The sequence below is a fragment of the Lepidochelys kempii genome, chromosome 1 (genome assembly GCF_965140265.1).
Source record: "Lepidochelys kempii isolate rLepKem1 chromosome 1, rLepKem1.hap2, whole genome shotgun sequence".
Classification (NCBI taxonomy): Eukaryota; Metazoa; Chordata; order Testudines; family Cheloniidae; genus Lepidochelys; species Lepidochelys kempii.
Window position 1 is genome coordinate 297,080,802 of NC_133256.1, and position 12,940 is coordinate 297,093,741.

General features: G+C 41.7%; 1 protein-coding gene across 3 annotated transcripts in view; it reads right to left on the minus strand.

Annotated features, from left to right (window-relative positions):
* PDZRN4 (PDZ domain containing ring finger 4) overlaps positions 1 to 12,940 on the minus strand; it is a 386,169-nt gene that overhangs the window by 55,196 nt on the left and 318,033 nt on the right. For all 3 annotated transcript variants that reach the window (XM_073328040.1, XM_073328042.1, XM_073328041.1), the window contains one exon: positions 1,729 to 1,982. In XM_073328040.1, the coding sequence (XP_073184141.1) occupies positions 1,729 to 1,982 (254 nt within the window). The remainder of the gene's footprint in view (positions 1 to 1,728; positions 1,983 to 12,940) is intronic.

The window sequence follows — 12,940 nt, forward strand, 5'->3', positions numbered from 1 at the left end:
TTCTGAGTGATCTGACAGTCTGAAAGGAATACAACCAGGCAAGAGCCGGGGCTTTTCTCTTTTCAAACGCACAGAGACCAGTTAATTTCATTTTGCCAAGTATGGCACTAAAGGCAAAATTCTACTGTCAGATCCACACATGGTTATTTTGAAGAGTGAATGAAGCAGGGTCTGTTTTGAGCCAAACTGCTTAGCTGATAAGCTTTGGGATTTTTCCATACTCTTAAATGTGCTTAACTCCAGATACGCATGCCATCTCTACATGCATCCAAATATACACTTCAGATACTGGAGCAACATGAAGGGGCCTTTCTTAGCACAACATTGTACTAATCACATTTCTACCACATTAAATCTCTTAAATGAAGCCGATTTCATAATGATCACAAATTATTCCAGACCTTAAAGGAGTAACTTGTACTCTACAGCCTTCTTGAACATGGACTCAAAAGGCTGGCAAGGTGTGTTTGAGAAATTATACTCTTGAAAATGTCAGCACATAGGAACCTTGGATAGGTTTTGGACAAAAAGAAAGGGGTCTTCCCAAAATAAAATGAACGTATGTGTTGCCTCAGATACAAAGACTGCTATTACCTGAACCCTGATCACAAGTTACCCTGGTAGGATCTGCTGACGATCCAACCTGCCCAGAACGTTGTGACTCTGTATCTGTGACAAGGTGAAATGCGGTATACAGTCTGCAACACCACTCCTGTGCAAAGATCCATGGATCATTGGGAGTTCAATGGGAAATCTCTAGTATGATTGTGGTTTTGCCTGTAGCTAGTGGATGAACTGGAGGGGAAGCGTTGACAGACAGGTGGGATAATTCATGAGCTGAGGTCCAAAAGGATGGATCACTATTTTTGCATAAATACGCTACACTGACATTTAAATTCTGTACAATTTCAGAGGAAATATGAATCAATCAATAACTCATTACACACGGTTTGTCATTCAAGAGGCGGGATTTTATGTTTAATCTCTTTATATATTCAGTCACGTTTTGCTTTAGATAACTGCACCTTAATGTAATTAGTTTCCTTGATTCTCCTTTTGTGTAAGGGAGAAATGTACACAATGCCAACAAGCCAGCTCTCTCTGGGTCTTAACAAGCCTTTTGGCAGCTTTGGCTATAGTAACTATCTACCTGTACGGGGCCCACTGTTGGCATAAGCTTTTGATGAAGAAATAGTATGACGATGAAGTGATCAGAGCCAGAATTCCTTATTGCAGCTCTAATCCATGAATGAAGTTCAGGAGGTGATGCAGTGAAACAAGTGTGGGACTGTGGCTAGCAGTGACAGCTATACAGTAATGAGATGACAGTATTCCCGAGATGTTTTCTAGACAGAAAACACTACACTTAGTCATTTGTTAACATTTACTTTCTTGAAAATGAATACTTAATATTATAAGTTACCAATGAGTGCTGTCACACAGATGTAATTCATAAAGTCATGTGTGTAAAAAGAGCTGAATATGGATGAGAACTTAAAAACTGGATGGTGACAGACCGCAAATCCCAGTGATGATTGAACTTGGTGATATTCTAAAATAAGAGAGCTTTCAATCATGCCTGTAGCTGTTACCATTGCATCACACTGTCTGTACAGACATTCTCGTCTTCAGAGTGACACACACACAAAGAGTGACAATCCTGGAATCTTATTATATAGATAGTATATGAGGTTGGCTGGAAAAGTGATAGAGAAAGGTAAACCATACCTGTCTGAAAGCAGAAAGGGACAGATATCTGGTACTGGAGGTGTAGATGGCCTAAGCTTGGCGAGAGCCATAATGTGCTCAAAGGTGATGTCGGTCTGAGTGCTAGCATCCATAAGCTGAACATCCTGTGAGCTACCATGTGTTTTATTAATGGGTGCTCTCCGTAAAACCTGAACTACAATTGGTTCCTTGGCATTCCGAAAAGCTTCCACTGCCTCTTCGTGAGTGGCCTTGGAGAGGTCCTTCCCATTGACCTAAAGGAAAACAGAACATTACACAAATTAGGACTCAGAACTGAAAGGGCTTATAGAAACAGGAGTATAAAACGTGTATCATAAGTGATTTGTAGAGTATATTAAATCATATGCTGCTATCTACTGCAATTTTCTATCGTGCTCATGCAAGAGAGGAGATAAGGGTTGGGTGGGAAAATAACTTCTTTGGCTTTTGCTAGAAAACAAACTGATAAAACTCTTACAACACAGTGCAGGTGGATTCTGAAAGAAGCAAAAATTAAGTAATACATTTTTAAAACTCTAAGGACATTTACAATTCCATCTCATAAATTATTTGTCTGGTTTATAAAATATATATGAAAAAGTGGGGTTTTATTTTGTTTGGTATTTCAACACCTTCTGTAACATCTGAATGTAACAAAAGGTTTCTGACAAGTATTGTTGTTAAAAAATCCATCAATAAGGGTGTCTGAGATATCTGAAAGGAAACAAGGCAGATTGTAAATGTTTTGTCACTTATATGCCATTGCCATTATATTGTCAATTAGATTGCAGATAGGAAGATCCGATGACACAGTCAGCTGCACTAATTGTCCTTTTACATGTATGGAAATCCAAGTCAAATCCAAACTAAAGAAGATAAGAAAAAAGAAGTTTTAAGTGCTGCAGCTGTGTCTCTGTAGTTCTGTAGTGTAGATGCTTCTTACAACAATGGTAAGGATTTTTCCATTGAGGTTGGTAATCCACCTCTCTGAGAGGTGGTAGCTAGGTCTGTTGACCTATCTGCTTCTACAGTAAGGGATATGGTCAACCTAACTACTTTGCACATGGCATAGAATTTTTTGCAACCCTGAGCGATGTAGCTAGGTTGACCTAAGTTTTAGATGTAAACCAGGCCAAGGACAATTGTTTGACAGGCTGTGAGGCTGAGGATGAGTATTAGATTGGTCTACACTTGTAAGTTTTGCTATGCTGATTAGGAGTATGAAAAAAAATCACACCCCCAGCTGACAGCTATGCCAGAAAAAGTCCCAGTGTAAATTCAGCTCTACTGGCAATAAGTCCTTTTGTTAGGATAGCTTATATCAGTTTCACAAATGAAATAAGCTTTGTCTCCATTGGAAGGGTTTGACAGTATACCTCTGATGGTATATCTATATACCAACAATTTCTTTATGTTTTCACTACACTGGAACAACGTGAACCTTTGCCGCTGTAGCTGCACCCACACTAGGGCACTTTGCCAGCATAGTACAGTATAGTACATCAGTATTCCTATACCAGTGCTCCTCTTGTGTAGTGTTTGGAGTATAACACGGATAACTGCAAGTATGGGTGGTGTGTTAAATTCCTACATGTTCGTGTGTCTGGATTTTCAAAGTACGAGCACATCACTGAACTAACGTGCTAATTGGCCAATGGCTGTCAATAGCAGAGTTCTTGACCAAGAACATGTGCTATCACTGTACTGAAAACAGTACTTTGGTGAGATTCAGAGGTGATGTGAATGTTATTGTAAATTACAAATAATGAAACTGCCATAAGCCAGTGCAGGTGTGAGACGATATAATTTATCCTGTGAAGGGGTAGAGGGGGTGATTTTTTGTGGTAAGAAATGCAACCCACAAAGGGTTTAATCCCAGGTGCCGGCTTTATTTTACACCCTTCCAATAGAAATCTTCACTTCTATCCCTACAGAATATATGACTTATCACCTCACACTATTTGTACCATCCTAACATCACATCTGAATTTGGTCCAAGGACCAAAACATACAAACACATTGCATATATTTTGACATGAGGCCTGGTCTACACTACGAAATAAGGTTGGTATAATTATGTTACTCAGGGGTGTGAAAAATCCACATCCCCTGCGCAACGCAGTTAAACTGACTTAGCACCGTCTACACAGAGGTTTTACTCAACTAGAGATTTCTCCCGAAGTCTTCTCCCATCAACTTAGCGACTGCCTCTCGGGGAGGCGGAGGCTCTAAGCCCATATCAGAACCCCTCCCGCTGACACAGGTAGAGTCTTCACTGAAATGCTACAATGGCGCAGCTGCGCTGGTGCAGCATTTTAAGTGTAGACAAGCCTTAGCATTATAGGAAAAACCTATTATTTTAAGGTTGCCTAAAATTTTCCATTATAACCACCTGCTTTTAATTGCTATGACCTCTGACAAATGAACTATTTGGGTTGAATTTTTCCATGCTTAGTTTCTGCCTCAGGTTATTTTTTTTTTCCTGGAAAGTTTTACAAAATCAGTGCAATGAAAAACAGAAAACTTTGTCCATGTAAAAACTCTGCCAGCACCACAGGAGCTTACCCATAGGCAGCTGACATCTGACAGTGGGACAGTCCTGAGGTCAAAGAACCATCTTTTCTGTTCCCATGAAAACCCATCCAGATTTATCTGAGTTACCAGGAAATCACCATTTACACATGCACAAAATTTTATGCCCTTACTCATTATGTCTGAAAGTCTGAACTCTTGCCATGCTGCAGAGAGCATTCTCCCTGTCTCCTGCATAATTTCCTAACAACTACAAAGAATCACAGCCCAGGCAATTTTCCACAATAAAATAGTTTATAGCCTAGGAAGGGAAAGAGCACTGACCTACACTACCTTTCTGAAACATAATACCAAACCTAAGTGCTTGGCTTTCGTATCTGTAAAATGTAGTATTTCAACATGCCACCTTTAAAAAGTGCTTTGAGATCTGTAGATGAATGAACACTATGAAAATACAAAGCAGATTAAGAAAACAAATAGCAACAAATAACTAAGTTTTCTGACTATTCCATTGGCCCCCACGACCTTCCCAGACCCAGAAGAGAATACAGGAATCCCTAAAAACCAGTGTTCCACTGATGTCTAGCAGATATTTCCTGAAGATGGAATTGCTTTGTTTCTCCATTTTTCTTTCTTTCAAATATCTTGACATTTCCAGACCAATTAACTGATCAACCAACCCAAACCCCCCTTGATAAAAGAACATTAGGTTGAAAAGCAAAACATTTGCAAAGTTGGACAATGCCAGATTTAAGGGAGCTTGTGTAATCTTAACTCTGCCCCTTTGCATACATGTATTATGATACAGTTTTTAATTACATGAACACATACAGCAGTTCAGAACATCCATAGGCATGTTCTCTGTGGTGTGGTGGTGGTGGGGATCATATGGAGTCCATGTGCAATGTAAAGATATCCTTCCTGCGGGAGAACCTCAAGAAGAAAGTTGTGGTTTGAATCCTGCCTACCCTCACATGGATGTGTGAGGGATCCATGGTATGATGTAGCAGCTACTCCGCAATGGCAAGAGCATATTGCTCCTACAGCTAGCTCAGATGCTACACAGTGGTGATGAGCACAGTACACATTCCTATATATATGTCCAGTATATATATGTACATTCCTAGATATATGTCCAGTATATATATGTCCAGTATACTAAAATGTCCAGTATCAGATATATCTAACAAAGGCGGCTTTAAATAGCACTTTAAATCTGGATCTTTTAGCCATCATTCAGTTCTACCTCTCCAGTTCCTTCCTTCTTTCAAAGCCATAGAAATATGCTCCCTTCAGGTGCTGTTCCCATTAGGGAAGTGGGAACTCCACAATTTTCACTGTAGAAAGTAATGTAAGCCCCTTGAATAACTTCTACCTCTACAATCTGTAGGCTCCCTTCAAAAAGTAGGTTTCAGAGTAACAGCCGTGTTAGTCTGTATTCGCAAAAAGAAAAGGAGTACTTGTGGCACCTTAGCGACTAACAAATTTATTTGAGCATAAGCTTTCATAAGCTACAGCTCACTTCATCGGATGCATACTGTGGAAAGTGTAGAAGATCTTTTTATATACACAAAGCATGAAAAAATACCTCCCCCACCCCACTCTCCTGCTGGTAATAGCTTATCTAAAGTGATCACTCTCCTTACAATGTGTATGATAAACAAGGTGGGCCATTTCCAGCACAAATCCATGGTTTAACAAGAACGTGGGGGGGGGGGGGGAGGAAAAAACAAGGGGAAATAGGTTACCTTGCATAATGACCTATTTCCCCTTGTTTTTTCCTACCCCCCCCAGACGTTCTTGTTAAACCATGGATTTGTGCTGGAAATGGCCCACCTTGATTATCATACACATTGTAAGGAGAGTGGTCACTTTAGATAAGCTATTACCAACAGGAGAGTGGGTTTCTGGGGGGGAGGGGGGGGAGAAAACCTGGATTTGTGCTGGAAATGGCCCAACTTGATTATCGTACACATTGTAAGGAGAGTGATCACTTTAGATAAGCTATTACCAGCAGGAGAGTGGGGTGGGGGGAGGTATTTTTTCATGCTTTGTGTGTATACAAAGATCTTCTACACTTTCCACAGTATGCATCCGATGAAGTGAGCTGTAGCTCACGAAAGCTTATGCTCAAATGAATTGGTTAGTCTCTAAGGTGCCACAAGTACTCCTTCAAAAAGTAGTTTCCTCTCTCCTGACCCTCCTGTACTAAACAGTTTTAATGTTTATAAATAGTCTCAGGACAACAAATTTAGTGATCACCCTTAAAAGTCAATGTTTGGCAACAAATACCATGTAGTTGGATCTGATCTATCAGAATTGTTCCTATTGTTAGTACAAGAAGTATACTATAACTGTCATTATGTGGTACTTCTTGGCAAAGGTTAGGCTGACTTCTAAAAAGTGGCCATTTTACCACAGATCTTTGCCAGTGGGAGGGTGGTGTGGGGTTTGGGGGAGAAGCATGGATAACATTTCAAGAAGTAAAATATAAAATCTTATTAGAATTCCTTGGGAAACCAACCAACCAACTTCCCTGTTTATCCACAAAAATCAATACTTATTGACGACTCGATGTCTAGTTGGCAGCTGGTATCAAGCGGAGTGCCCCAGGGGCATCTTTATTAATGATCTGGATGATGGGACGAATTTCACCCTTAGCAAATTCACAGATGACACTAAGCTGGGGGGAGAGGTAGATATGCTGGAGGGTAGGGATAGGGTCTAGACAAATTGGAGGATTGGACCAAAAGAAATCTGATGAGGTTCAACATGTACAAGAAAGTCCTGAACTTAGGAAGGAAGAATCCCATGCACCACCACAGGCTGGGGGCCGACTGGCTAAGCAGCAGCTCTGCAGAAAAGGACCTGGGGATTACAGTGGATGAGAAGCTGGATATGAGTCAGCAGTATGCTCTTGTTGCCAAGAAGGCCAATGGCATATTAGGCTGTATTAGTAGGAGCATTGCCAGAAGATCAAGGGAAGTGATTATTCCCCTCTATTCAGCTCTGGTGAGGCCACACCTGGAGTACTGTGTCCAGTTTTGGTCCCTCCACTACAGAAGGGATGTGGACAAATTGGAGAGTCCAGCGGAGGGCAACGAAAATGATTAGGGAGCTGGGGCACACGACTTACGAGGAGAGGCTGAGGGAACTGGGCTTATTTAGTCTGCAGAAGAGATGAGTGAAGGGGGATTTGAAAGCAGCTACGCTGTTGTCAGTGGTGGCAGATGACAGAACAAGAAGCAATGGTCTCAAGTTGCAGTGGGGAAGGTCTAGGTTGGATATTAGGAAACACTATTTCACTAGCAGGGTGGTGAAGCACTGGAATGGGTTACCTAGGGAGGTGGTGGAATCTCCATCCTTAGAGGTTTTTAAGGCCTGGCGTGACAAAGCCCTCGCTGGGATGATTTAGTTGGGGTTTGTCCTGCTCTGAGCAGGGGATTGGACTAGAAGACCTCCTGAGGTCTCTTCCAACCCTAATCTTCTATGATTCTATGATTATTCCAAGCAAATATACTTTACATACATTTACAATAATGTCATTTCCATACAAATTCTATGCCAAGCACCAATGATATTTCAAAATCATTTAACTATGAAATTCACAGCTTATTTTTATTGGCAACAATGTGGCTGACCTGTACTTTCATAAAAATGTTTATTTTCTCCTTGAAGTGAAGAAATCCATGACCTTTAAAATCCACTATCCTTTATGTGGTTTCCTTATAAGATGTAAGCACTGAGGATACAGAACACTTATTTTAATCATCACTTGAAGTTCATCAATACAGTTAGTTACTCTGCATAAAAGGTCATTCATTTTATAAATTCTGCCTTGCCCTGCAGAAGAGCTGTAGCTTAATTGCTCTATGAGGGCAGCCATCCTGAGCAGTTACCATCATTATGTGCTGAGAAGAGAGAATGTATTTTAAAAACTAAAACCAATACTATATACCCATTTTGGAGGTCTATTCACTTAGCTTCTTTAAGATCTTTTTTTATCTCCTGCATTATCCCCCATCCCAGCACTCTGACATAATCACTTTGGGAGCTGTAGATAGTTGAGCTCTTATTTACCGCAAGCCATTTACGGATTCTTAGCTGGATGATTAAATAAATTATTTGATTCTAAAAGGTTACTTTCAGTGGAAGCAAAGGTACTATTTTAAGTAGATAGGGAAATCAGTCACTTTTACAATCAACTCAAAAGACACAAGAATACATTAGTTGCAACAGATGGGCTAATTAATCTATAAGCAACTTGTGAATGTTAAATAAAGAATATATCTATCCACATGTAAACCACTGTCCTGTTTGATGAAGCTTCTGTTTAATGAACACTCTCTCCCTTTGAAAAAAACTGCAAAGCCAGGGCCACTTGTCAACAACTTCCCGAGAGTGACTGGTTGCCATTGCTTGGATGTTGGCCATCCCCTTTTGATTATCTCTCTAAATCCAGCCACATGCAAAAATTAATCAATATGAGAAAATAAACAAACAGTTTTTGTCTTTGATGCATAAGCAAATGCTTGAAAAACCAATTGACGCTGGCTGACTGCCATTTCTAAAGCCAGACACTGACTGTTTCACCGATTTATTTCCAAGCAGTGGTGGTTGGGGGAAAGTAAATGAAGGACAGATTGCCTCTAAATAATATAGGGAAAATGGGTGTAGATTACCTTTACAAATACTTATTCTAAAAAATATAAATCCAGGAACACCCACTATTCTCAGAGTACACATGTTTGTGATATAGAGATGAACTGCCCTTGCCGTAAGCCATTTTTCTGCTGTTACTGATTTCAGTTAGCAGTGACCACGGATCATTACTGGGAGGTTATATATGTTAATATCTGTCTCCTTCCTGAGAGTCTCATCTTTATTTCTCATTATATTTTTTAAAACAAAACAAAAATACAATTTCGTGAATTTAGTACTCATGAAAGGTGTCATAGTAACAGCTCTGGGGACTGTGCAGTCCACTATCCTCAAAACATGTTTGGCACAGGCAAGCTAAAATGCAAGAAAGACTACACAGAAACAAAATCCTTGGAAAGCATCCACTTAATTGGTGAGGCCAAAGACAAGATTAACTTGAGCATCCTGTTAACCTACAGTCCTCCAGACACAAAGGCTTCTCAGAGGAGCTAACAGAGATGCTGTCTGACATCATGATGAAGTTCACAAATCTCACTGCGTTGGGAGATTTCAGCATCCACACACACAATGACTCTGAAATCAACAGCACTAAAACTCCGATCCGACCTCACTAAAATTAAAGTTTCTTGCCGGCAAGCTCGGGACCTAAACACACATAATCCCCTCCTTCCAAAAGAGGGGCCCTGCCTTTTGCACAAGAAGTAGCAATGGAAATATTAGAAGCAATCAGGGCCACCACATGGGACTCTGCTCACCACCTTTCCTGTCTAATAAAATACAGCAGAGAACATCAGGGACCTCTAGTAACACAGCATTTGCACACCTCCTTTGAAGAGGAGATCCTAACTCTCACTCCCAAAGCAGGCAATAGTCCTGCAAAAGAAATCAGCACTTGACAATGGTGATCTTCCCAAGTACATCCCAGTACAAAACCTCCCTTTTTGGGCAAGCTACCCTGCAAGCTAGGAAATAAAGCCTCCAGTCCCACCTGCCAGCTACCAGTATCTTGGATCCTTCTCAGCCAGGTTACATGCCAGGACACAAAACAGAGATCATTTGTTGATGGTAAACTTCCCCATTGGATGTCTTGGCAGCATTTGGTGGCACTGATTATCAAACACTCCTGGTCCTGCCCTACCGATTAGGAGCTGCAAGGGTGCATGGAAATTCCTTTCACAGAAGCATAGATTCCAAGAGCAAAAGGGACCATTGTGATTATCTAGTCTGACCTCCTATGTAACACAGGCTATAGAACGTCCACAAAATAATTTCTAAAGCAGATCTTTTAGAAAAGCGTCCAATCTTGATTTAAAAGTTGTCAGTGATGGAGAATCCACCACGACTCTTGGTAAATTGTTCCATTGGTTAATTACCCTCAATGTCAAAAATTTGTACCTTATTTCCAGTCTGAATTTGTCTAGCTTTCAACTTCCAGTCACTGGTTCATATTATACCTTTCTCTGCTCGACTGAAGAGCTCATTATTAACTATTTGTTCCCTATGTATGTACTTAATTAATTTACCCCTTAACGTTCTCTTTGTTAAGATAAAGAGATTGAGCTCTTTGAGTCTGTCACTGCAAGGCATGTTTTCTAATCCTTTAATCGTTCTCATGGCTCTTCTCTGAACCTGCTCCAATTTATCCACATTCTTTTTGAATTGTGGGCACAAGAAGTGAGCACAGTATTCCAGCAGTGGTCATACCAGGGCCAAATACAGACATGAAATAACCTCATTACTCCTACTTGAGATTCCCCTGTATATGCATCCTAGGATCTCATTAAGTCTTTTGGCCACAGCATCACATTGGAAGCTCATGTTCAGTTCATTATCCATCATGATCCCAAATCTTTTTCAGAGTCACTGCTTCCCAGACTGGAATCACCCAGTCTGTAGCTGTGGCCTACATTCTTTATTCATAGATGTTATACATTTACATTTAGCCTTATTAAAACATATATTGTTTGTTATTTTGCACACAGTTTCAGAGGCGATGCATGATGGGGGATATGATTCCTCCCAAATTTCTGAGTCTGTGGAGCTGCTCCTGCAAAACTTGCTCTGATTGGCCTGCCAGCCGGGGAGGGAGGCTCTGTCCTCCTGCTGTGCCTCTCCCCCAGGTCGTTTCCAGCTCGCTTGGTCTTTCTTCCTGGCAGTCAGGCCTGGGCAGGGAGCAGGGCGGGGCTGCAGTACAGAGCCACTTCTCACACTGGCCGACTCCATGAAGGGTTGCTGCCTCTGTGCTGTAGTTTGAATCCTTTGCCTCTTGTTCTGCCCTCTGTGGCAAAAGAGAATAACTTTTTTCCTTCTTTTTTATGGCAGCCTTTCCAGTCATATCCCTTCTTAATCTCCTCTTTTCCAAACTCAACATACCCAGTTCCTTCTGCCAAGCCTGGTTGGACATTCTTTTTCTTCAGCCTTGTGATAGCTCAAGTCCTTTCTCTCAGACTGAACCCAACCTGGTTGTGATGGGAACTGTTCCTCCATTTTCGGAACATTCACTTGTGGTATTCCATAAGCATCAGCCCAGTTTCCTATCCTATTTAATATCTGTTTGGAGCCACTGGGTTAGACAGCATGCTGAAACACCAGAAATATGCAGACAATGCCCAGCAAACTAGCTTTGCCATGGCATGTGTAATTAGCACCAATTCCTCAATCACCCAAATCTCAAAAAGCATCTTCCTGAAGCTGAACCCAAGCAAGACAAAAGTCATGCATGCAGGAAAAGGCAAGTGTTTAGAAATACTCGCCTTCTCGCTAACATCCCCCTCTGCTGAGGGCAACTATTTGCTGAGGATAGCCTTTTTGAGTCTTCAGTGCTTTTGGATACCCAAATAGCCACAGACATAGGTGCCGACTCCATGGGTGCTCCGGGGTAGAGAAAAATTAGTGGGTGCTCTGCACCCACCGGCAGCCAAGCTCCCTTCCCCCCCTCTTCCTGCCCCTCTGCCCCACCTCCTTCTCTCCCCGAGTGTGCTGCATCCCCATTCCTCTGCCTACCTCCCAGTATTTCCCACCCGGTCGCAGCAAATCAGCTGTTTGCATGCTCAGGGGTGGGGGAGGTGCCGTGGCACGCTCAGGGGAGGAGGCAGAGTCATGGCAGGGATTTGCAGAAGGTGTTGGAATGGGGGCGGGGAAGGGGTGGGAAGAGGCAAGGCAGCGGTGGGGCCTCATGGAAGGGGTGGAGTGGGGGCGGGGAGCAGAGAGGACGTTGCGCAACCACGGAAACCAGGGGAAGTCAGCGCCTATGGCCATAGATATAGAATCATAGGACTGAAGGAACCTTGAGAGGTCATCTAGTCCAGTGCCTTGCCCTTGTGGCAGAACTAAGTATTATCTAGACCATTCCTGACAGGTGTTTGTCTAACTTGCTCTTAAAAATCTCCAATGATGGAGATTCCACAACCTCCCTAGGCAATTTATTTCAGTGCTTAACCACCATGACAGTTAGGAAGTTTTTCCTAATCTCCAACCTAAATCTCCTTTGCTGCAATTTAAGACCATTGATTCTTGTCCTATCCTCAGAGGTTAAGAAAAAAAATTTTCTCCCTCCTCCTTGTAACAAACTTTTATGTACTTGAAAACTGTTATCATGCCCCCCACCCCTCAGTCTTCTCTTTTGCAAACTAAACAAACCCAATTTTTTCAATCTTCCCTCATAGGTCATGTTTTCTAGACCTTTAATAATTTTGTCACTCTTCTCTGGACTTTCTCCCATTTGTCCACATCCTTCCTGCAATGTGGTGCCCAGAACTGGACACAATACTCCAGCTGAGGTTTAATCAGTGCAGAGTAGAGAGGAAGAATTAATTCTTGTGTCTTGCTTACAACACTCCTGCTAAAAAATCCTAGAAGGACATTCGCTTTTTTTGCATCAGCGTTCCACTGTTGACTCATAGTTAGCTTGTGGTCCACTCTGAGCCCCAGATCCTGTTCTCCTTCCTAGGCAGTCATTTCCCATTGTTCCTTCCTAAATGAAGTACTTTGCAATTATCCTAATTGAATTTCATCCTAT